This window comes from Melozone crissalis, unplaced genomic scaffold (assembly GCF_028551555.1).
Source record: "Melozone crissalis strain CALT ecotype California unplaced genomic scaffold, PUWL_Pcris_2 ptg000013l_1, whole genome shotgun sequence".
Taxonomy (NCBI): domain Eukaryota; kingdom Metazoa; phylum Chordata; class Aves; order Passeriformes; family Passerellidae; genus Melozone; species Melozone crissalis.
Window position 1 is genome coordinate 3,114,479 of NW_026535791.1, and position 23,758 is coordinate 3,138,236.

General features: G+C 37.4%; 1 protein-coding gene across 3 annotated transcripts in view; it reads right to left on the minus strand.

Moving 5' to 3' along the window:
- The window catches only part of PSPC1 (paraspeckle component 1), a 59,249-nt gene extending 36,408 nt beyond the window's left edge, over positions 1-22,841 (minus strand). For all 3 annotated transcript variants that reach the window (XR_008482863.1, XR_008482862.1, XM_054272152.1), the window contains exons 1-6: positions 22,360-22,841; positions 20,463-20,764; positions 17,854-17,949; positions 16,672-16,868; positions 12,653-12,737; positions 11,590-11,698 (exon numbers count right to left, since the gene is read on the minus strand). Coding sequence is in view for 1 of the 3 variants with exons in the window: in XM_054272152.1 (XP_054128127.1) it covers positions 11,590-11,698; positions 12,653-12,737; positions 16,672-16,868; positions 17,854-17,949; positions 20,463-20,764; positions 22,360-22,740 (1,170 nt within the window). In the remaining 2 variants the exon portion in view is untranslated. The remainder of the gene's footprint in view (positions 1-11,589; positions 11,699-12,652; positions 12,738-16,671; positions 16,869-17,853; positions 17,950-20,462; positions 20,765-22,359) is intronic.
- Positions 22,842-23,758: the final 917 nt, after the last annotated feature.

Genomic DNA, 23,758 nt, shown 5'->3' on the forward strand with positions numbered 1-23,758 from the left:
ATGGCATAAATCATAAAAGTTATTAAAGCTGCTAGTTCCTAATCAAAACTACAATCTGGGGTATACTTTTGATTTTGCATTATGTGTCTTTTCCTCAGAATAGTCCACTATTTCATTCCAATGACAAGTGCACTGAAGTTAAGTGGCAGCAGGAAGGTAAAGTAATAAAATGTTCCTCTTCCATCTTCTTGTCATCCTTCCCTCTTCAGTTTGTTCCTCAATTAAGATCTCTATGTAAGATCCAAAAGTTACAATATCCCCACAGAGTTCATACACAATACCAGTAAGTAATTTTACATGACAAATATTGATCTTTCAAAATCCAAGATTTTTATGTGTTCTTGAGCACTGAAATCTAAATTTAGAGCTGATCCCTACTCTGAGATGGGCATCATACCAGATGATTCCAAAAATGCCTTCCAGCCTAAACTACTCCAACCTCTAGGAACTGAGTGATAGTGCTCACCCAAGAGTCTAAAAAGATATAAACTCTTACTTCACACAAATCTACAAATACATCAAACTAGATAACAACTATGGTAAATGTAGCTACAAAACATATAGCATGCATAAAAACTAGAGAGTCCTGTTTTTTAAATAGGAATCCTAATGAAAAGAATTTTCATTATGATTAATACCTGTCACCAGGACCCAATGTTTGAAAAAACATACTAAGAAGGCCAGAGGAGATAAAGGCAATTTACTGCTTTCTGACTCGAGTCATGAATAAAGCTGATGGAGATGACTCATTAAGTTCCAACACCAAAAACCCTCAACATTAAAGAAGTATCACACAGGTAAAATCAGGAATACACCTTGCATGAAATACAATCACACAGACATATTCCAGTAAATGCTACAAATTGGAAAAACACTCCTAATGGTATTAAATCTACAACTACAAAAGAAATTATTACTAGTTTAGCATATTTCTTAAGTATTCCCGTCCTTTCAGTAAGATTGGAAAGGAAGTATCAATTTTATTTGAAGAGGGGAATTTCTTTCAAAACTAACAGCAAAAGTATAGGGATGTATTTGTGAAAAACCTCTATGCACTACATCTTTGTTCTCTTCTTTTAGTTCTGAGAACAAAAAGTCTTCAACTCCTATGGGATCTCATTTTCCTTCTGCATCAGCTGCTAAGGATAGTCCTCGACAGCTAAAGCCCACAGAGAAAAAACACCCAATTAAACAAATACAATTAAAACTCCTCAAAAGTATTTAGAATTGTAAATTGAAGTTATTATTTAAAAATACTTTTACAGTAAACTGTTAAACAGCTGTGAACCTCCCAGAATGTTTTGATTTTCTGAACTACAGTTAGCCTCCTTTCAATTTGCACATGATGTTTAAGTCAGGTCTAAACTGACAGTATTGGAAAAGAAAGCAGTTTAATTACACTAACATGACTCTCAATACAAAGACCTTTAGGGGATACATCACTAACCAGCAACATTTAATAGTCCTAAAGATTAAAGAAAAGGTTAATTCTAAAGGTGAAAGACAATACTATTTAATGTACAGCAAAGTAACTGCTTTGTTTTACACAAGAACATACTTTCAGAATGTATTAAAGCTCAAAATTCAAATTACAATCCAACTTGTTGACAAGAAAGAAAATAGTCTAAAAGAAGCCAAGATATACCATGGAACCTATTCTGTTGATTATAGAACTTGGTTCCATATTGCAATTTATATATCTTCTGCTTCATTATTTTGTCTTGTAGTTACTTGCTCCTTCACTGAATTTTAATATTGCATTTAAGCCACTGCTTTAATATAATTTGTGAGCTTTTCTACCACCTCTCATTTTCATTTGTTAAAATACAGTACAACATTGTATATACAAGATCTACAAAACAGACAAAAACTTTACTTCATTTTCTCATAACTTGAGATAAAAGTTACTGGTCATCTAGAAAAAAAAAGGTACACAGAGGGCAAAATCAGGCCCTAAACAAACTGCATATATATACAGTAGCTAGGACCAAAATCAGAGTATCTTAATTCCATGCCTCAAATCATCACTACATCATCTGTTCAGGTAAAGAAAAATCCTACCATATCCCTTCACTGTATATGAAGCACTCTCTGAGGATGTAAATGCAAAGGATACTTTTTCCAAATGTCTTTGTTGTTGATGATTTGAGAGAAAACAAGCACAGAGGTATTCTGGCAAATTTTCCCCTTGATTTAACAACTAAGACTCACAAGAGAGGTAAAAATCTGCTTCTCAAATATTTTAAGCTAAAATTCAGAAATAATTTTCACAAGACAAAGGTGCTTAGAGAAGATAACCACCTTCAACAGATTTGGAAATCCTTTGAAAAATGAGGTCCCATTATATCAATTCCCTTAATAGCAACTTTTTCAATTCTGCCACTTAATCTGGTTCTGCCGGAGTTAGGAGGCACCTTAGATTCATGGAACCAAAATATTAAAAAAATTCTCCCATTTCTGTTAGTTTCTTTTTCTCCAGTAATAGTAGAAAAATTCAAAATACAAATTAAATAGAGATCAACAGCTGAACATAATACAAATATTTTTCAAAGGCACTTTACTGTTTACTTACCCACAAAAGCACTTTCTAGAAGAAATATACAGCATATCACCAAGTTCATGACTGAGACATGTAACAATTACACTACATTCACAATATATTCACATCCTCAGAGGCATATCAGAGAATTTAATCTTAGAATTATTCTGGTTTTATATGAGCTGAAGAAATGTCAAAAGAGTGGATAAGTATCAAAACAGACAACCTGGCAGGCTGCAAATGATTTCAGATGCATGCCACTATTTACCATGGTAGGGGTGGACTTGAAGGACTGCTTAACTGGTAACAAAGACTGGGCTAACTCTACCCTCATGCAGAAATGCACTAAAATACTAAATTGAAAATCAGGAGTTACAGAACAATGCTGCATTATAGATTTCCCAAATTGTTATGTTTTCTTTGCACAAATCCCAAATCTATACAAATATTTTAAAGAGTGAACACTGGATGGAGTCAAAAAAAGTGTTTTCCCCAAATGCAAGATTCAATGGTAAGTAGTAGAATGCAGTGAAAGTCATCAATGTTTACTTACAAGAGAAATTAATCAGCCAAGAATACCCTTAATCATGGAATGTTTATGTGAAAATCTACTTCTTAGTTGAAGTGCCAACTATAAGACTGCACAATCAACTTAAGGGCACCACTAGTTATAGCCACAGTGCACTCAATATAGCTCTTTGCCAGACTTCTCTAATATCAATTTTTCCCTCACCAAGTAGATATTATATATGCCAAATAAAATATAACATACAAGCCAATCCAATTGTAGTTGTTAACTCATAATCCATTTGAGTTACCAAGTAAATAGAAGATGCAAGTATTTGTTAAAAGGAAGCTGAAAGCCAAAGTCTTTCAATCCTACAAAGAGGTCCTGTAGGAAACTTCTAGCACCCATACAATGTCTTTTGTAGATGCTATGGATGTTGCTTACAACCAGAACAGTTCAATATTTAAGATTTCCCCAATTAACTTATGGCCTGTCCACACATACAGCACACTAAAACATAAGAAAATAAAAACAGAGAAGCATCAGTGAAACTTTCTGCAGGAAGCCAACTCCACAGTTATTTTACACAACTTGTTGGCCATTTCCTGTAAAATTGGTGCAACATGAAGCAGGAATGAGGAAGATGCTTGTCATTTGCACAAAGTTCTGTCTGATGAAAATAATACGTTATACCAGACAATTCTAGTATTTCCATCAAATGTGTAAAACACTGGTCATCTGAATAAATTTAAACAGATTGAGAAACATTGCTTTCTAGCTAAATACCCTAACCCAAGCTCACACACTCTTAAGCTACACTGTCTGGTTTCATCAAAAATATACAGCAAAAACTACTATTTTATTTACATACAATAGACCCAAAGGTCAGAATTATGATAGAGACTCAATGGGGACCACCCAATCAACAGGGACAAACATGAACAGCTGGTTCTTACCTAAACTCAGAAGTTCCCCTATAGTTAAAACAAATGTTTAATGATTCAGAAATGGTGGGGGAAGCAAACAGGAAGACTCCATAAGTAAATAACATTTTAAAAGTATTATAAAATGCAGAAGCATGTAGGAAGATAAACAAAGCCTAATTTCAACATTATATTGTCTTATTCTTAAAACAGACAGCTACTAGCTATCCTGTCACAAGCAGATAACCCAAACTGCATTTGAGACCTGTAGCAAGAGCTTCATGTCATATACAGAACAAAACTAATGCAAGCACTCTTTCATCCTACACAATTCTGGGCCTAAACTAATGAGCCATCAGCCACTGTAGGAAATCAGAACGGTGACAAATGTTTTAGTAGGGCCCATTGTGACAGGACATGGGGTGATAACCTTAAACTAAGAGTGCGTATTCCAACTAGGTGAAAGGAACTTAATTTTTTTTCACAATGAGAGCAAACAAATACTGGAACAAGTTGCCCAGACAGGTGGTGGATGCCCCATCCCTGGAAACATTAAGGACTGGATGGGGCTCTGAGCAACCTGAAGTAGCTTAAGATGCCCCTGCCCATTGCAGAAGGCAATGAACTAGAGGCCCTTAATGGCCTCTTCCAAACCAAACCATGCTGTGATTTTAAGATTATGTTCAGGCAGAAACATCTTTGAATAGCAAATCTCAAATATATTTAATTGACTCTTTAGGCTTCTGTTTCTACTGAACTCCCCATCTGAACAAAATCAGCTACAAAATAGTTCTACTGAAACTCATCTTCTTACCAAAACCTACTATTGATTAAAAGTGCTAATTAATTGGAAAGTAATACCCAATCTTTGCACAATTAAAATGTACTTGATGGAAGTCAGAAGTATCAGATTTAAACTCTCCATTTTCCTCATGGATGATTTAATAACCCAAAACAAGCACTACCTCCAGTAATAAGAAAAAATAATTTGACAAGGAGGCTTGTGAAATATTCGTGAGAAAAATAATAACTATTTTAATTTTAAAAACAACATCCTGGTTCCAATAGACAGGTAATAGCACTAAGTAAATTTATATTTATTTCTATCAGTTTACTGCATTACCACTGTTAATATTTTCTGCTCTGTAAGAGCTACTGAAGTAAAATGCTAGAGGCTAATCAAAAGGTCACATTTAAGAAAAAAACCTATTTGGAAGGCACTGGCTTGAGAGACAGAAACCAGGTCACTAAACAGGCTTCCTCCACACTATGCAACAGACCCATTAACAGGTTTCCTTGCATGCAAAAATACTATTTCTACAGAAATCACACTTATTGCTTCTTGGGCATTTTATTCTTTCTTTAAACCCAAATCCCTTGAGCAAAGACAAACTGTTCTAAGCAGAGGAATGCATTTTGTTTGCAAGTCTCAGTGCCACCAAGCAAGATCTCAAGATTTAGAGAGGTGGATGAGTCCAAAATAGGTACCAAGCAGACAACTGAAACTGAAAGTTAGTTTCTTCTTAGTCTGGGTAAATACGTGTACAAACTCCAAGTCAAACTTAACTCCAGTAGCTGAGGAAGAAAAAATGAAAATTATTAAGGCAAACATTAATTTCAGCTTCTTCAAATATAAATGGCATTTATCAAACACATCAATAATTTTTTTAAGTTACTTATTTTCTAAGTACTCTTGCTTGGCAGAATATGAAAAACTGAAGAACTCTAACTTGAATAAGATGATTTCATTTATCATTCATTTCATTTATCATTTATTTCAAATTGTGAGCAGCAACAATTTTCAGAAATAATAGTAAAATATAGAATATAGGCATATAAAATCTGCTTTTGATTAGATTTTTTCATTTTTATCCATCAAACAGAAAAAGTCAAGTATGCAAATGGAGTATTCTATAAACAAGTACAGATGCATTTGAGGTCTTTCCATCAATAATTGAATAAAAATGGCATCTGCTACAGCTGAGGCCTCATGAAACACTGAGACTGATGATGACTAATGTAATTTTGCCATTACATAAGCAGCATCTGGACAGTGTTATTTTAGCATCCCAATCATCAGTCTTACTAAGAGAAATTAAGGTTATAAACAAAAACAGATAATCTAAAGAATATGGACAGAAAATTCTCTACCAATTACTGTAGAAAATACTTACAACCAAAAGAACTTATTCCACAAACACCTTCACTTAATACATATAAGCACATAATACATTACAAAAAGATACCTGAAGATCTGCATTGATTTCCATGCAATGTCTTTTCATACTAAAAGCAGATATGACAGCTGAAGTTTTTTTTTACCTGACAATGCAATTAAAGGCTCAAAATAATTTATTTAGTTGCTGAAAATAATACAAATTGAATATTTTAAGGCTTGCTAAGGAAGTATTATTCTTGCCCAAAGCAACTCATTTAGTATCTGAAACATCACGGAACAGAAGAAATGCACGATTTAAGAATCTGTCTACTGATGTACATCACTCATGAAAAAATAATTTAGTGCTACTGCCAAAACTAAGACTGCCCACAAAGCCACAAACTATGTATTTATAGAATGCCTGGTTAAAGGCCTATCCTGTGTTGATTTATGCATAGGAAGAAACTTGATCACTGAAATAAAACCACTGCCAAGAAAAGCAGTATTTTGTTAGGCTGGTGTTGTTTTAGTTCTGCATTTAATGATTTGTCTTTTTCCAAGCTAGTTTTACCTTAAAAAGCCTTTAAGGTGTCATACATGAACTATGTATATGCTGGACTGCAGTAAGGATGCAATTCATCTCACCCAATCCCACTCTACAGAAGAGCTTTTATAAAGCAGCAAGAAACTGAGATTTTATTCATATGAACTCACACAACTTCACCACCATTAGCTTCATTCAGTATACGAGGCTGTCAGGATAAAATAACCAACATTAATTGTTAGAAAACTTATCACATTTGAAAAGATTCTTAGAAATGTTTCATTATTTTATTATTGGGCATCTGCCTTAGTTTAGTTTTGAGTTAGGTAAGAAAAAATTCGCCACTCAGTGAAAATTCTAACTGCTTACATTACTGGAGCTTTTGAGCACAACACTATGAAAAGATAGGATCAAAACACAACTCTATTCTCCTAAACAGGCAGGAAGTGAAAAATCTAGTCCTCAATTACTGAAGTTCAAGGAAATCTGACAGTCTTGTTTAAAACATGCCTAATGCTTAACTTGCAAGTGAACCTAGAAGTGAGGGATAAGACATGCCTCCATAGGGCTCCAAACAGTAAGAAATGGAAAACTATATTTATAAACTGCTCCAAAAGACCAAACTCTTAGAACAAAAACTATGTTGTGATAGCATTCCTGAAGCTATAAACATCACTGCTGTTTTGCAATGTGCCTTTTTACTTCCTTGCTCTCATCTGTCTTACAGTTTTTGATCCAAGTCCACTACAATCCCTGCTGTTGAAGCATCTCCACTGCTTTTGCAGCTGACACGTTATGCTGATAATTACTCACCATACTTGAGAGCAATGCTTCTGCAAGAAAAACCAAAGGAAAGCAAAACAACATCTAGTAATAATTCCTGAAAAGAGTATGAGATTCAAAAGAAAACTATTTAATAAACGAAAAGGTCTTACATGAAAAAACCAGCAAGCATTCAGAAATTGAAACTGAAGAAATCTCAGGAAACAGTCCCTTACACATTCAAAAAGGGGTTTTCCTTGGAGGGAAGTAGGCAAGGATGTCCAAAAATCTCAGTTCCCTCTTTAAACTACCAGTAAGAAGAGAGGTAAGTTTAAGGCTGTATTACAGCTATTGCTTCACTAAGTACAATACCCACCCAACACTATTTCACAGTGTTACTACAGAAGTAAATCCATCCACATAAAACCAGGACTACAACTCCTACATATTTTTGGTCTCTGTTTTAGACACATAGAAACTATTTTAATACACTAAATCCAAAACACTAAGTTGGTGACACAAATAAAAGCAGGTCTTGGAACAGGAATTATTTTGTAGAATGCCTCTGATTGAGATTCAACAATGTAAACCAATGCAAGCCATCCATAACTGGATAATAACCATTGCATATTTGAGTAATTAATGTATTACTGGCACTCAGAAGTATCTTCTATTTAAAAAATATTTGTGCTGTTGCAAAATAAATCACCATCATCAAGTTCCTCTTTCAGCCAGAAGAATGTATGCAAAATAAAAATTAGCAAAATACTACTGGAAAATTAGTTTCCCAATTAAGCTACTGTGAAATCAGAATGCATATAAATTGTTGAGCTATAACAGCACATTTCAACTAACTGACTTGTAGAAAGGAAGGGAAAACCCCTAACCAATATGAAAGTATTTATTCATAATTTATCTAGTAGAGAGCACACAAATAGAATAATAAATTGTTTAGGCATCATCAGGCTGCCCATTATATTAACAATCAATGCAATCAAATTTCTAATGTTCATCATCACCAGCAACAAGAATGCTCCAGGAAAATAAATCCTCTCACAGATAATATTTTTATCATCTGTAATAAAATCAAATAACTTCTACCTGCATTAAACTTGATTACAAGATGTTTCTCAAAAGTAGTTATAATTTTAATAAATCCAAGTTTAATGAGTTAGGGAAAAGACACAGATAGAAACTTTCAATAGGAAAGCCTAATACTGCAGCCTTACATGAGAGGGTCCAATTCTGGTTGCCATTGCACTTACCATTTATCTTCCTGTTTTAGACTGACCAGTAAAAAGTGATAGGATGTAAGTGAAGGAAGCTTACTTTTCAAAGCTTTTAAGAAACAAAAACAATGATTAGAAACAATTATTATTGTCCTGTTAAATACATTTTTGGCAGAAGACTTTACTATGTTGTAGGTATAATGCCAGAAAAGTTTATCAAGACTTGATATGGTAAAAATTATCCAACAGTACTATCCAACAGTATCAAAAAATGCAATTCTCACCAAAAGTCAACTTTTAATCTCTGAAAATAGAGAATAACTTTCCCAGTACATGTACAGTAGTAATCTGAGAGTAGAAGTAAGTGCAAGATGGAATCTGTTCACAGTAAACAAGTATTTGTAAGAACAAATAAAAACGAATTAGTTGTATAAGAAATTCTAAGCTGAAATCAGATTTCATGAGTCAGTTTGCAATCTCCAGAAAAAGCTTACAGTTTTTCTCTGCTGCAAAATGCAAAGGCTTTTTCAACTCTCATTCACACTATACAACTAGTTATCTAAATACCTCTTAAAACAAGCATCTAAAAAATGCGTAGTCACAACTGCTGCCCTGATTAAAAACTGTTGCTAAAGAAAGTAAACACATCACTCGCTATTTTGTTTCAATTTTCCTGCTTTAAAGAGCGTGAGAAGTAAAACCTAAGACATAACCAGAACACTAAAGAATAATCTTAAAAATACATTTTTTCATTATGTATCATTGTATATGCCACTTAAATTTCATATGATGATTAAAAAACAACACCTGTACTCTACAGTCCTTTATATCTAATTTAAAAAGCTTCTTGTAGGGCTGTTACTGCAAAACTACATGTATATATTCTTGCAGTGTATTCACTAGGTCCAGATGAACACACCATTTCAGTAATGCATGAGAGTGGCAAAGCTACACTCTTCCAAAGCACTCTTCTACCTTTCACCTCAAAAAAAATTTACATATAAAAGCCATAAAAATTATGCATAATGACTGAAGTGATTTCCATTTGAACCACTCTTCTCCGCCTTTTATCCTACATTTTTGCCAAGCCCAGCACACCAACTTTAACAGTTTCTATTCGTGTAGGGTTTGGAATTTAAAAATTTAGACAAGCAACAAGGATGGACAAACTGAGGTAAGCAATTTAAGCACAGAGATTAAATATTCCTATCTCAAGACAGATGTAAGAATAAACCAGTAAAGGCTGTGGTGGCCAACATGATCTAGTTTTCCCTGCTCCAAGCTGCAGAACACAGGCCACAGCTTCCTAACAGCAATGGAACCTGAGGGAGCTACTGCATTCCCAGAGCTGTGGGCTGGCTCTCCAGTTTGCTATTACGGCAGCTCCCTACAGCAAGAATCACGGGTCACACAGGAGCCAGGAGGTTTTGACAAGTAGCTTACAGGGTCACAAAGTCAGGCAACCCCAAAAGATGCTACATTAGGATATTAGAGTGATGTGAAATTTCACATTTGGCACTACAGAAGTCATCAGTAAGTGCTATTTCTAAATTACATGAGACGACTGTAACATGCTATTTCCCCAATTACGGTTGATAATATCTGGAAAACACTAAAGGACAGTATGAGTTCTGAATCCTTGGTCTTCATTTCCTTGAAGAAAAGATGTGCTGAAAGCAGTTTTCTTTTACAGTGAGAACATATGGAAATAAATTACCATCTGCTTTGGATGCGAGTCCCTCAAAACACAGTGAGCAAAACCAAATCACACCTGTTAATAAAATCAAAGGAACTATTTTGCTTCCTCCCCATCTTTACCAAAAAACTAAGGGACAGACAAGGGGAAAAATGTCCTGTTGACAAGACGAAATAATTTATTTTCTAACACCTCTCAGGATGTCTCAACATACATAATAAATTCTTCACAACCCTACAGAAAATTTCATGGTATAGAATGTAAATCAGGTTTTTCTTTCACAGGAAGTAGCTGAGAAACCAGTTCATTTCTCATTGATGTATGAAGTTGCACCTGTGAAGGGGAGCAAAATCGCCTCCTGCAAACTACAGTTGTTTTAATAACGTAAAAGAGCATTGTGTGAATTGCTTTTTCATTATTTCCTCACTAGGAATAGCTCTTATAGTAAAAGGCATCCTACTCAAGAGAAACTAAAGCATTTGCAACACAGTTTGCATTCACTGAACTGACGTGGTTGGTAGAAAAAAAGTCATACCCTTTAACCAAAAAAATTTAGAATCTGACTCCTCTGATAGCACTATTTTGTTAGTCCTGCAGGATGAGTCTTCAGAGGCAGAGCATACCTAAACTACTAATATAAATAACGTACAGATTATAGTGAGGACAAATTTTCCCTCACCATTATAATCTTTAAGTCTGCTTTAGTAATGATTTGGATGTGCTCCTCATCTAGTTTTACACAGGTTCAAAAGGGAGAGTGATTTTAGGCTCCATATGAAATTAATATTGCCCTTTTTGTTTCTGAAAACTTTCTTAGTAAGTTAAGCATAAACCAAAACCAGTAATTCAAACAAGCTTAGCAGCATTAACTGGTTTAAAATTTAAACCTTCAGGTAGAGCAGGGCACATCAGGATGGGTGATTCCTATCACCACCCACTCAGAAAAACTATTTTACTGAAACATTTCAATTCCCAAGTAAAAAAAATTAGTATCTGAGCACCTTCACTTGATGGAAGTGTTACATCACTAGCTTGTTGGAAAAATGCAAGAGATGTCATCATACAAAAGAGTAACTACACTACTGAATATGCAGCCATTTGCTCAGGGAACAGTGAAATACTGAATTGAAAACAGCCAACAAGAAGATGTCAGTTCAATAACTAGTGTAAAAATAATGCAATGAAAAAATTCTTTTGCAATTTGGACTTTCACCATAGAACTGTACTTACATTGTCCATGAAATTTGGCTTAAATCCTCCCTCCTGCTGTCGTCGTAATTCCTCCTGTTCCCTCTGGCGAAGCATCTCCTCTTCCCGACGTCTGTGCTCTTCTTCATGTCTAGGGTATTTTTCAAAGTTATGTCAGCTTAGTCTCTTGGCCTGTTTAGGTTTGCACTCAGCCTCAGAGGTAAGATCAAGCATATTAAAAAAACTGGCCATTATTTATTTTTTTGCACAGTGCAAGGCACTAATCTACTCAACTTGATGAGTATGAGTACTTTTGAAGTTTTGGTTTGCGGTTGTTTTTTGTTGTTGTTTTTTTTTTTACTGGAATACAAGTAATTTCAATACCAATACATTCTATACCTACTCTTCCAGTAAACAAGTTAAAATATTCCAGTTTTAAAGAAGCCAGTATGGATTAAAACATTTCAACAGTGCCAAAAGACACAATTTTTAATTCTGAGATGTGTTTATGCTGTTTTATCTTATCTTATTGACACTTACTGATGTGTTTGTGCTGTTTTATCTTTTTATCTTATTGACATTTATTGTGATATTTAACAAAAAGTATAAATCAATATGAAGAGACTATGCCTATTTTCTTAAACTTTAGAAGAGGCATTAAAACAATTATTTGCATGAATCAAATCCTAAAAGAAAAACTATTTTCAACAACTAGAATATCAAGTGAAAAAACTTCCAAAAATCCCCTATCAGACTATAAGATTGCAATGCTATGATTCTACATGCAGATCAGCTGCCCATAAAATTTAGAAGTATGTTCCTATCTATTACAGCAATGCTCTGGTCATGTTAAAAGAAATATGAAACAAAAAAATAGGCTGACATTTCAATGCTATTTAGACATCTCAGAAATTTACAACAAAATTAGCAGAGTTCAAATAAGTGAAAAAAATCAAGCAACACTCGAAAATAATCTTTTATATTGCATTATATTATCAGAAACATGACATATGCTTTTGAGAAGCCAGTTTAGCTAACATATCTAAATTCATGCAGGCCTACAGTGGCTGCATGCAACACCTGTGCACAGTAGAAGACAAAATACCTCAGCTGTATCTGCTTGCGTTTTTGAAGTTCTTGGTTTCGAAGCTCTTCCAAGCGCCTCAATTCTTCCTGACGACGCATGAGATCTAACGGGATTAAAAGTGCATTTAAATATAAAAGCTGTCAATCATTCATGTGGCAACACAAAATTTGTTATTACCGTCAGATTACAGTTCTAACATTCAATGTTTTAAACCAAATTTTCAATGCATTTAACTCATCTCTTTCCATAAAGCTAAGTCTCGTACTTGAAAAAACCACCGGATCTGTAGCTTACAAACATAGAAAAGTACAAAATGGGCAAAGACCCCAGAGCAGGTTATGGAAACAGAAGTTTTAAGTTCTCAAAGAAAAAGGAAAAAAAACTCTCTTAATCCCTTAAATCACATCCTGGTTTTACATATAGGACAGGGCATCAATTTTCTCACAAGGTTTTATACTGCTAAAGTCCCACTGCCAAGAAAACCACTACAATATTTATGGACTTTTATGCTCTCCACTACCTACTGCAGACCCCTGCATGGCACACATCAGAGCAAGGGAAGTGATACGAATTTCAGGTGCATGAAGGAAGGCTGAACCTCCACGAAGCTCTATCATTGCTCTGCTTACTGCAACTTACAAATGACTAGTAGTTTAACCCCACAAAAAAGGCACAGCCATAGCCTCCTATGAAGAACTTCAAATGTCCTTAAAAAGCAGGGCATAACTCACAGTAATTACTTTTGCTGACCAGTCACATTCTTGATTTCTGCCTGGAAATCTCTGCTTTCTTCAATGAATTTTACCATTTGTTAGAAAGCAGGTTTTTTTTATTTTTTGACTACATAGGATATTTGCCACATGATACTATTTATAGAAACCACAAGGAACATTTTCCAATACTGTCCATTACATGGCTTTCATGCTTTAGTTCAACTGGTCTGCACTCTTTCTCTACACATTCTTCACTGTACTAATTAAAATATCTTCTTAGTTATGCAAATAGGTTTCCTCAAACTTGTACACAACACTGTCCACTATGGGAAAATATGCTTCCTTTTTAGTTCTTTGTTCTTCCAAATTTATACAGCATTCCCTATTTCTTGTGCACACAGGACCAAGATTTTCTACTTTCTCTCTACTACTATCATTTACTGTCCTCTGTTCTTGAGGTGCAGCACTCTACTTTTCTCATTGTTCTCCTAATTTTTCTCCACAGCATAGTTTATTGCTTTTCCTGAAATTGTTAGTATGTTGAAAGTTCAACATAGCAAATTATGATTCAGTATCATTTGACAACTGCTGAATCTTGGCAGAAAGCCTTACTAAGCCAGATGAAAACACAGATATAGAGGTTCCAACTCTGCACAAGAGCCATTCATATTAAAGGACCTGTAATGATGGTAATTCTTTATTGACAGGCCCTTTCTCTGAGCAGAAAAAAATCTGCACTAAAGGAGCTGTGGGAAAAAAAGAAAACAGAGAGCATTATCATTAGCCTCTGCATTTTCTTGTGCTTATAAAAGGACAAGGGCTTTGTTTTATCTTCAAGTTTCTAACATAGCAGACAGCAGAAGGTGAAGGTGTTCTCTCACCTCAGAAGTTAATCCTACAAACTGGAATATCAACTCCACAAAGACTTTTAGCAATTTTAACTACTGATTTTTCTAAAGATGGAAAATAAATGCCAAGTTTCCATGTAACTGATACAAAAATTAAGCTTCTGGTTAAATTCAGTCACGTTTTCCAGTATTTTCATAATCTATTTAACCATTATTACGAGAGAATATTTACAAATGTTTGATGCATACCACCAGTACATAGATCAGAAATACCATGCAATTTACTTACACATGGAAACATGTATTCTGCTTTACAAATTACTTCTGACTCAGTCTGTCAAAATATGACACTTCAAAGTGAAAAATTACACGTATCAGAAGAATTAAATCTACCTTCAGAATTAATACCACACCACAAAAACCTGAGTACTCAAACCAACGCGTTCTAGAGCTCCAGTCCTACTAGCTCTCATGGAGCAGTTTGAACAAACCTTCACCTGCTAGAGTATATGGACCAGTAAGCTCATCCTTCCTGTCTTCCTTTCAACTCCTACACAACTAAAGCATGACATTTTCTATTTTATTTCATATTTCATAATGACTTCAATACATCCTTAAATTTGACTACATGCACCAGGGATACAAAACTATTAATTCTAGGTTCTGGTGCCTTAAAAACTTCATTGCATCTTTCTACACAATCTTGTGATGTGTGGATGCCGTGGGACAGAGAGAGAGAAACAGCAAATATTTCTCACAGCAGCTTTTGAGAACTTTCAGGGAGTTGCAAGGATGTGATAACTTGTTAAGTATAAACAATCTGCAGGTGGTGTTTTTCTGCTTCATCTTTCTGTTCTTCTCAAGGACGGAGTATGAGAAAGGTGCTATTGTTAACTAGCCAACCAAACAGAACGTATCATATCACTCTATAAAAACTGCACGCCTCTCTTGAATAAAGCCTTCTTTTGCTCTTTCCACAATACTGCCTGCCGCCTGCTCCTGTGCCATTCTCAGCACAAGAGTGACAGTGATGCAATCACAGCATTGCAATCCTGTCATGCAATTAATATCAGCAATATTCTTGGCATGGCATGAACTTAGACCCACTGTTCAGAGCTACAAGAGGAAGGTATCTCCAAAAATAAATACAAGTGAAAAAACCACCTTATTTTCATGCATACTGAAGCTGAAGAATTGAGAAGGTTAAAACACAGGGAATTCTTACTGATCTCTAGAACTCTGAAAATTAAGTGTCAGCAGATAACCAAGAAGAAACCCAACTATCTAACAAAATTCTGAGTTATGTGGTACAAAAGAGGTACTCTGCTAACCAAACTAAGAGGGGGAAAAGCTCTCCTCCTACACTAAAAGAGACGTATTTCCTCACTGCAATAGTAGCACCACATGCTTTCATATTTTAGTGGCTCTCCAATGGAAGGAATAATTCTCTCTTTTTTATACAAAACTGGCATTTCACAAATATTCAAAAAGCAGAATACCTTTTCCTTTATGTTGTCCTTAAAAGAAACCCTAATATCCAAAAACACAAAGATGTTTCCCCATGTTTTACCATTTCTTCTATCTTAATGAAGAGGCCACCATAATCTTATCTCAGCTTAAGACATAATTAAGACATGAATTTAAGACAAAGTAATCTCTAATCTTGCCCTCAAATCCAAGCAACAGGTGAATAAACTCAAAGGAAATTAAAGAGCATGAGTTCTGGAACTGGATTATTAGCACTGTTAAATATTAACTATTAGATAAGTCAACAGTAGATTTATCCAACCTGTAATTTAAGCACTGAACCATCTTTAAAAATCTCAGTCATGCATACACACAAAACTTACAATGTGTGTCCAGCTGCCAAGGAGGGCTGCACTGTGTATTGTCAGCAGCAATCTTGGATCATATTAACATGCACATTCCTCACCTCTAATACACACCTGTGCTTACAAGGAAACACAATGCTTCAACAGTTTTTCTTGGAAAATAAACCAAGAAACAGTTGCCATTTCAGGTGCCGCAGCAACTATCTGGCATTTCAAAACAGTTTTCTATGTTATTACACTCTGTGTAAGACCTTATGCTTTTCATGTTATTATATAGGTAAGCTTTTATGTTGTTATCTTCTGCATAAGACCTTCTGCTCTGTACAAGACCTTATAAAAACAGCATGGCTCCACACTGGGAGCACATGTGCCTGTTCAGGAAAAACAGGCTAAGTAAATTTTTACTAAAGATAAATTTAGGAAGTGAAGAAAACAGACAATCACTTCTTTATAAAATTCTTAATTAATTTCTGCAAATCATCAAGGAATATGTGCACAGAGAATTATTCCTTCCTTTTTCTCAGTTAAATGCATTTAATTAAATGGTGACCAGCAAAAGGTCCAAGTATACAGCTCAATATGCTACACAAAAAAAACCATCTGTGACAAAACAACTTCCATAGCGGTAAATGATCTGGTTTTACCTTGCCTCATCAGCATTAGCTGATGCTCATGTCTAGCTGCTTCCATTTCTGCCTCAAGTTTCTCTTTGGCTTCTCTAATGTTCCTGTCAACCTGTTCCCGCTGCTGCTTTTCCATCTCATCAAGAGCCTTCCACCGTGAAGCATACTCAAACTCAAATGTTCCAGGCTGAGCAAAGCGTGGAGGCTGTTCTCTTTCCCTAATAAAAATTTTGCAGTAAAAAGGTACAGAAGGACACGTTTAGATCAACAGCTGTAACAGCCACGGAATGTATACACAACACAACCACTTCAAGTGTAGATCTCACTTTTTATCAACCTGTCAGATGACTACATTCTAAACTAAAGCTTAAATCATAAGTAAAAAGACACTTTTCCAAAAATTGCCCAAATAAAGATTCAATTATTTAAGATGAAAATTTGTATTGACATCAATACAAAACACTAAGCTGCAACACCAGATTAACAGTGTTCAGCCTTCTAAATCAAGCAGTCAATCCACTAAACTAGTTATTTAGATAAATATCAATGCTTACTAGACAGCCCAGAATAATAGCTGGAATCTGCAGCCATTAAAATGAGCCCACATTTCCCATTCTAACACTAATATTGTACCTAACAGTGACAAATTTTTAAGAAGTGGTATTCTACAGTCTCAAAATCAACATTTTAGATTCAAGCAACATGAATGGCAAATTACAATATTAAAAATTAGTATTTTCAGATAGGGGGACTTCAATCTCATGATTGAGAATCACTTTCTCATGTCATTCTCAAAGTTTTACCTCAACTGTGGAAGCTGCAAAGATTTACACACCAGGGAGGCTGCAAACAGTTCAGGGGCTATGCAGAGAACATAGGGATCTGTGGGTATCCAGAATCTCTGTAGGATTAGACCACACCTCTAATCCATAAAAGACTGGCAACAAGCTCCTACTGACTGCAGTGTAGGTCAAGAATCTCTCTACTACATTAAATGCACACGATGTTAAACTAACAGGTCAAGTCTGAATTTTACCACGATTAGGAAATTTGGGAAGGTCCTGTTTAATCCTTTGACCCAAAACAGCACAACACACAAAAGCACTACTCCCTGCTACACAAACTCAAAAGTAAAAATCAGTGTATATTTACAAAGGTAACTACGTATATAAACAATCTTTTACAAAAAAACCACCAACTTACTTGTGGTACTGTTGTGTTTTTTGCATTAGCTTCTCAGGGAGTCCATCCTCATCATCAAATTGCTCCATTGGTTCTACAACAACAGGTCGAGGAGTTCTGGAAAACATTATCAATTTAATAACTGAATCATTAAAGAAGCAGTTATAAGTTATTTTAGCATTTTGAAGAAACACTCCAGGAAACTAACATGTAATTCCTGTGTCTTGTCTTAAATCTCAGAACTCCAATGAATCCCAATCTTAACAATTACCCTCAGAAAAGAATTGTTTTTATTCCCAAATTCAGCTACTCTGCCTAGAAACCACAACTTACTTGACACAGTTCTGATTGCTTTTTTAAAATACCAAAACCATCTACCAATAATTACAAAATATTTAGGAAGGAACTACCTTTCTGTTTTTATCAGTGAGGCACCACAGAGGCCATGATTGTACTGGGAAAGCAACAAACCCAAAACAGAGCAGCACAACCTATTCATATTTCTACTGACTTCTACAACTTAGTTCTGCAAGTTACTCTAGAACTGAAAACAGCTTGATAATTTAGTATCAATATTACAGCGATAATTAGAAAAACATTTCCACTTAAGTTATTTAAAATCCATTATTTTAACAACCACACACTCACAAATTAGAATCCTGACTGAAAAGCTGAAAACAGCTTCCTTGATATTTTGGCAAGCATGAGCCAAAGAGAGCAGTGTAAAAACTCTGAATTGTGTAAAAAGCTCTTTGCATCAGTCCTTGGAGCAGAGCTTACAAATCACAGAGCACTAGAGAGACATAATTTTCAAAACATCAGCACTCATTTATTGTGTTCCATGTCTTTATTTCACTTTGCAGATCTTCCCCTACTGCCCCAGTCCCTAACCAGGAAAAAAAAAAATCAAACAAAACCAATGACCTCCAATATATTTAACTCTGTGCATCAAGTTCACATTAAAAAGATGAAGCCCAGAATGAAAGACCACAACTGATGCCATCTGCACGGCAATTGCTGACAGCTCTGCTGTTTAAATGCAACTGAACTGTGGTGCTAACATGTTATGATGTAAAACAATAATGTTAAAACACTAAGGTTTTGAATGTCTAGTTTTGATACATTTAAACAGGAACTGAAAATGTTGTGATTAGGCAAAGAGTTTTCAATTTAAAAAGGTACAACTTTAGACTCTGAAGCAAAACATCAAAGTACATTAGCAGCATTTTAGATTCATGCTAATTATCTTTGCAACTGTGCCTTAGGGAACGTGTCACCTGAGCAAGGAAATGATCAAGTGCTTTTTATTCACTCAGGACACAGCTAGGTGGTCATTTCAATCCAACTGATCTATCCAACTGGCAAAACAAGAATACTCTCCCCTCATATCCCAGCTTCTTTTTCCCTGCCACATCTCTCACGCCAGGAATAGCACCAAAGTAACACTGAACTACATTACTTCCCTTGTTTGGCTCACCACACTTCCATCCAGTTACTCATGCCAAGAGGACCCAGGGAACAAGGACAAATTGCTGGCTGCTCTCGGTAACAGTAAAGATGTATTCAGATTAAATTTACTATGTAACCATCAAGTCAGTTCAGCAGCACACAAGATCTGGGAGTCCCAGAGCCCTTACTCACCTGCCAACTCCTCCTGGCAACATTTTCTCCTGCCTAATTCTCTGCTGGACCTGACATCAGCAAGCACCTTCCCGTGCTTGAGCAGACTGCAATGGACCCCCATACAAATGAATGCTTTTCTGTTGTTTTAGCAAGCACAAGTGGCTTATGGAATTGTCAAGAAGTTCAAGAATAGCACAGCCAGGGCAGGAAAAGAACTCCAAACCCAATTAATGGCAGCAAGTTTTCATGCTGTGAAACCACAGCCTTATTTTCCCAATGAGAATCACAGAAATAAAAAGAAATCATAAATATGTATCATTTCACACCGTTTTTAAGAAAGCATTTGAAAATGTCACTTGTGAATGTGTAAAGTGCAGCAATTAACAACTCTCTGGCAAGTACAGAAATAGGAGCTGCAGGAGAAGTGCTGCTATTGCAAGCTTGCTTGTCCTTGAAATAGATTATTTTCCAAATATCACTAGTACATATATCAACCTCTCCAGAATCTCAGTCTTCATTTTAAAACAGAGAGAAAATCCTGGCCTTACAAGCCACAGATGATTTTTGAGGTATAAACACTTTCTTTAGTCTACAGAAATATCAGCAATGTCGTGCACTGATTTGTTAAGAAATAAAGGAATATTATTTTGTCACTGTTACTGGGATCAGGAAGACTGCAACCAATGAAAAGAAAGTCTCAACAGAAAATGCCTTATTATATAGAGAAGGAAAAGTAATATTACATATGAGCAAGAAAAAAAACGAGAATTTTGCTCTCAGACTCTCATATGGTAATAAGAAATCTTATAAACAGTAAGCAGAGAAAGATGGTTTTCTTTAAAAAACAAAACAAGAGTATTTGTGGTATTCATGCAAAACACTTTTCTAACCTCATGGCTTTGAGAGAATTTGAAAACCAAGTAAGAACTAGGGAATACCATGAATGCAACTTTTGCTCCCATCGGGAAGATATACTCACAACTTCAAACAAAAACCTGGGAACTTACGTTGTAAGCAAGAATGCCCCATCACTGCACCTCTCTAGAGCTTTCCGTGCCGGAGGTTTTGCTGCAAACTCCACAAAACCTTTCCCTGTAGCTCTGCCGCGATCATCGACTACAACAACCGCTCTTTCCACCGGCCCGAACTGCGAGAATGCTTGTTCCAGCAGCTCATTGGAAACCACAGGCGACAGATTCTTCACAGTCAAGGCAGCTCCATGGGTAGCAAATCGAATTCGAAGCGGTCTGCTCTTCAAAATAGTACCATCAAGTTCTGCCTTTGCTATTTCAGCCAAGGTCCTGGATTCCTTTATAGAGATAGAAAATATTTTATATCTTTTCTTTTCAAAGACGGCAAGTATCACTTTTGTGTGCCCCCCCCAAAAAGCAGCAAAGATGTTTTCCTTCACTTGAGCATATTGGCAACAAGATCATTCAACTTGCTTCCTCCAGCCAAAACATCAAGCCAACAACAAAAAAACCAACAAACAAATCAACAAAGTCTCTGTCCTCCCACTGAAAAAAATGCATTCATTACCCCTTATGGTTTATTCTAAAAACAACACAGATGCAAATTTTTTCTTGCCTATTAGAGGATTTAAGAGATTCTCATTATGATGCTACTGCTCTATAAAGGTTTTGAGTAGAGTTGGAAAGTTGATACTTTTCACGTTTACCTACTCAAATGTTTATATTCTAAATCTCTGGCTCCCCACAGCAGGAAAAGGTATTCAAACATCACAGGATCTAAGGTATTTTGGGTTGGGGTTTTGTTTTGTTTTTAAATAAGTGAAAATATCGCGCTTGCCCTCAATGTTCAATGTCCAATTCAAATTTCATCAACAAATGGTGAAATTACCTTCTTTGCTCTTCTATTCATTCCTCTCACATTAACGGGCTTTCTGCACCCACATCCGTGAGACTGTGTAAATCAACAACTACCTTTTTTCTCACTTCAAAAATCTTCATCAGGTTGGATACATGCAATCCCTGACATTTATAAATTCTTTATATATTTCTTTACAGTTCAACAGGCTAGGCAAGCTGTTAAAACATATATATATATATTCCCTAAACTTAATGGAAAATGGAAGGTCACATAAAAACTCTATCTAATTTCTATTACACACAAAAACGAGTAACGAGATGTAAGCATATCTCACTTCCTCCATAAAACTGCTATTTCAGGCCGGGGAATTCTCAGGGTAAAAGATGCATGGCAGAATGCCACAAGTATTTTAAGATGACAACCAAAAAGTAAAAAAACTCTAACCAGTAAAATACATGGAAAAATCATGATTAGACACCTAAAGCACGCCAAAGCTATTCCCAGAATGATACAAATCTGTGCATTTTAAACAGAGCAATCGTGAAAACTAATCTCGCATACTAAATTACCATTTAAATACAATATCATAAACTTTTCGAATGATTCCGTTTTTTGCATGCTTAACTCGAACATGTTTAATCAAATACTGTATTACCCCTAAAAATCTAGTCTTATCCGGGCACAAGTAATTCAAACAACCCGCGGTCCGCAACCTTCTCAATTACGTGATTTTATGTTCCGTGTTCACGACGTGCGAGCACCTGTATTTCGAAACAATCCTGTCCATTCTCTAAAATTAACTGTATTAAGTGCCATGGGGTGAGGCGGGGACCGAAACGCCAGGGGCTGGGAAGACTCCTCTGAATGCAAGGGTCTGGCTTGCATGTGTAGAGGCGCACGGGGAGGGGAAAGAAGGAAGAAGAGGCAGGGGGACCTGCGCTAGCAGCGAGGAGGAAGAGAGGCAGATGCTGCCTTTTTTTACACCCGCCGAAATGGAGGGGAAGGGGGTGGGGGGCGAGGGACCGAAGCCTCTCGCTTTCTGCGACAGCCCCAGGGGGCCGCTCGGATCCTCACCAGGCGGATGAAGCCGAAGCCGCGGTCCCGATTGATGAAGACCTCGCTGGGCTCCCCGTAGCGCTCGAAAAGGCGCTTGAAATCCTCCTCGGTGATATCAGTAGGCAGATTCCCCACGAACAGCCGGCAACGCTGCGTGTAGCTCTTCTCGCCAGGTTTGAGAAAGCTCTTGATGTCAATGGTGAACCCAACCTCCCGCTCCTCATCTCCGCCGCCTTCTTTGCTCGGCGCCAGAGCCATGGCCGCCGCCGCCTCACTCTCCGCTTCTAGGCCGCGCAATCCTTTCAGGTTGCCGCCGCCGCCGCCCCCCACCATGCCCAGCGGCACCGCCGGGGAGCTGTTTTCGATCCGCACTTGCTTCAAGTTCCTATTCGCGGCCATGTCCGCTCCTTCCTCGCGGCTTCTCCCTCGGGGGACGCGGAACCCTGCTCGGCAGCCGCCGCCTCCGACCCTCAGCCAATTCAAAATGGCGCCGCCGCCAGCCCCGGCGAGTTGTGCCGTCCCCGCGGGAAGCCCCGCCCCGGCCCCGCTCCCCCTCACGGCCGCGCCGCCGCCGTCGCGCCCCCTCCGCTCCCGCGCGTGGCCGAAGCTGCCCCGGGCCCACGGAGACCCGTCTGTCCCCCTCTAGAGACAGATGTGATTCCGCGGCTGCGCTGCCGCGTTGTGTTAGAGCAGCGGTCTCCTCAGCGCGTCCCCAGGCAGAGGAGCCCCTCGCTGGGGTCTCTCCCGAGGGAAAGGCAGCCGGGCGTGATGCCCTGGGGTGTTTGGTCCCTGCGGGACAGGGAGGCAGGCGTGACACTAGAGACGCTGAGGCGGCGGCGGCGGGAACAGCTGAGGGAATCACAAAAACCACAGAATCAATCAGGTTGGAAAACACCTCTTGAGGTCATCGAATCCAACCTGCGGCTGAATGTCGCCATGTCAACAAGACCACGGCACTGAGTGCCACGTCCAGTCTTTCCTTAAACACCTCCAGGGAAAGCAATTCCACCACCACGCTGGGCAGCCCATTCCAATGTCTAATTACCCTTTCTGTGAAGAGATGATGTCCAACCCAAACCTGCCCTGAGGCAGCTCGAGGCTATGTCCTCCTGTCCTATGACCTGCTGCCTGGGAGAAGAGGCCAACCCCCACCTGGCTGCACCCTCCTGTCAGGCAGTTGCAGAGAGTGATGAGGTTTCCCACGAGATTCCTTTTCTCCAGGTTAAACACTCCCAGCTCCCTCAGCCACACCTCACAGGACTTGTTCTGCAAACCTTTCTCCAGCTCCGTTGCCCTTCTCTGGACTAGTTCCAGCTTCTCAGTGTCATTCCTGAATTAAGAGGCCCAACACTTGACACAGCACTCGTGGTGCGGCCTCAGCAGTGCTGGGTACAGGGGCACGGTCACTGCCCTGCTC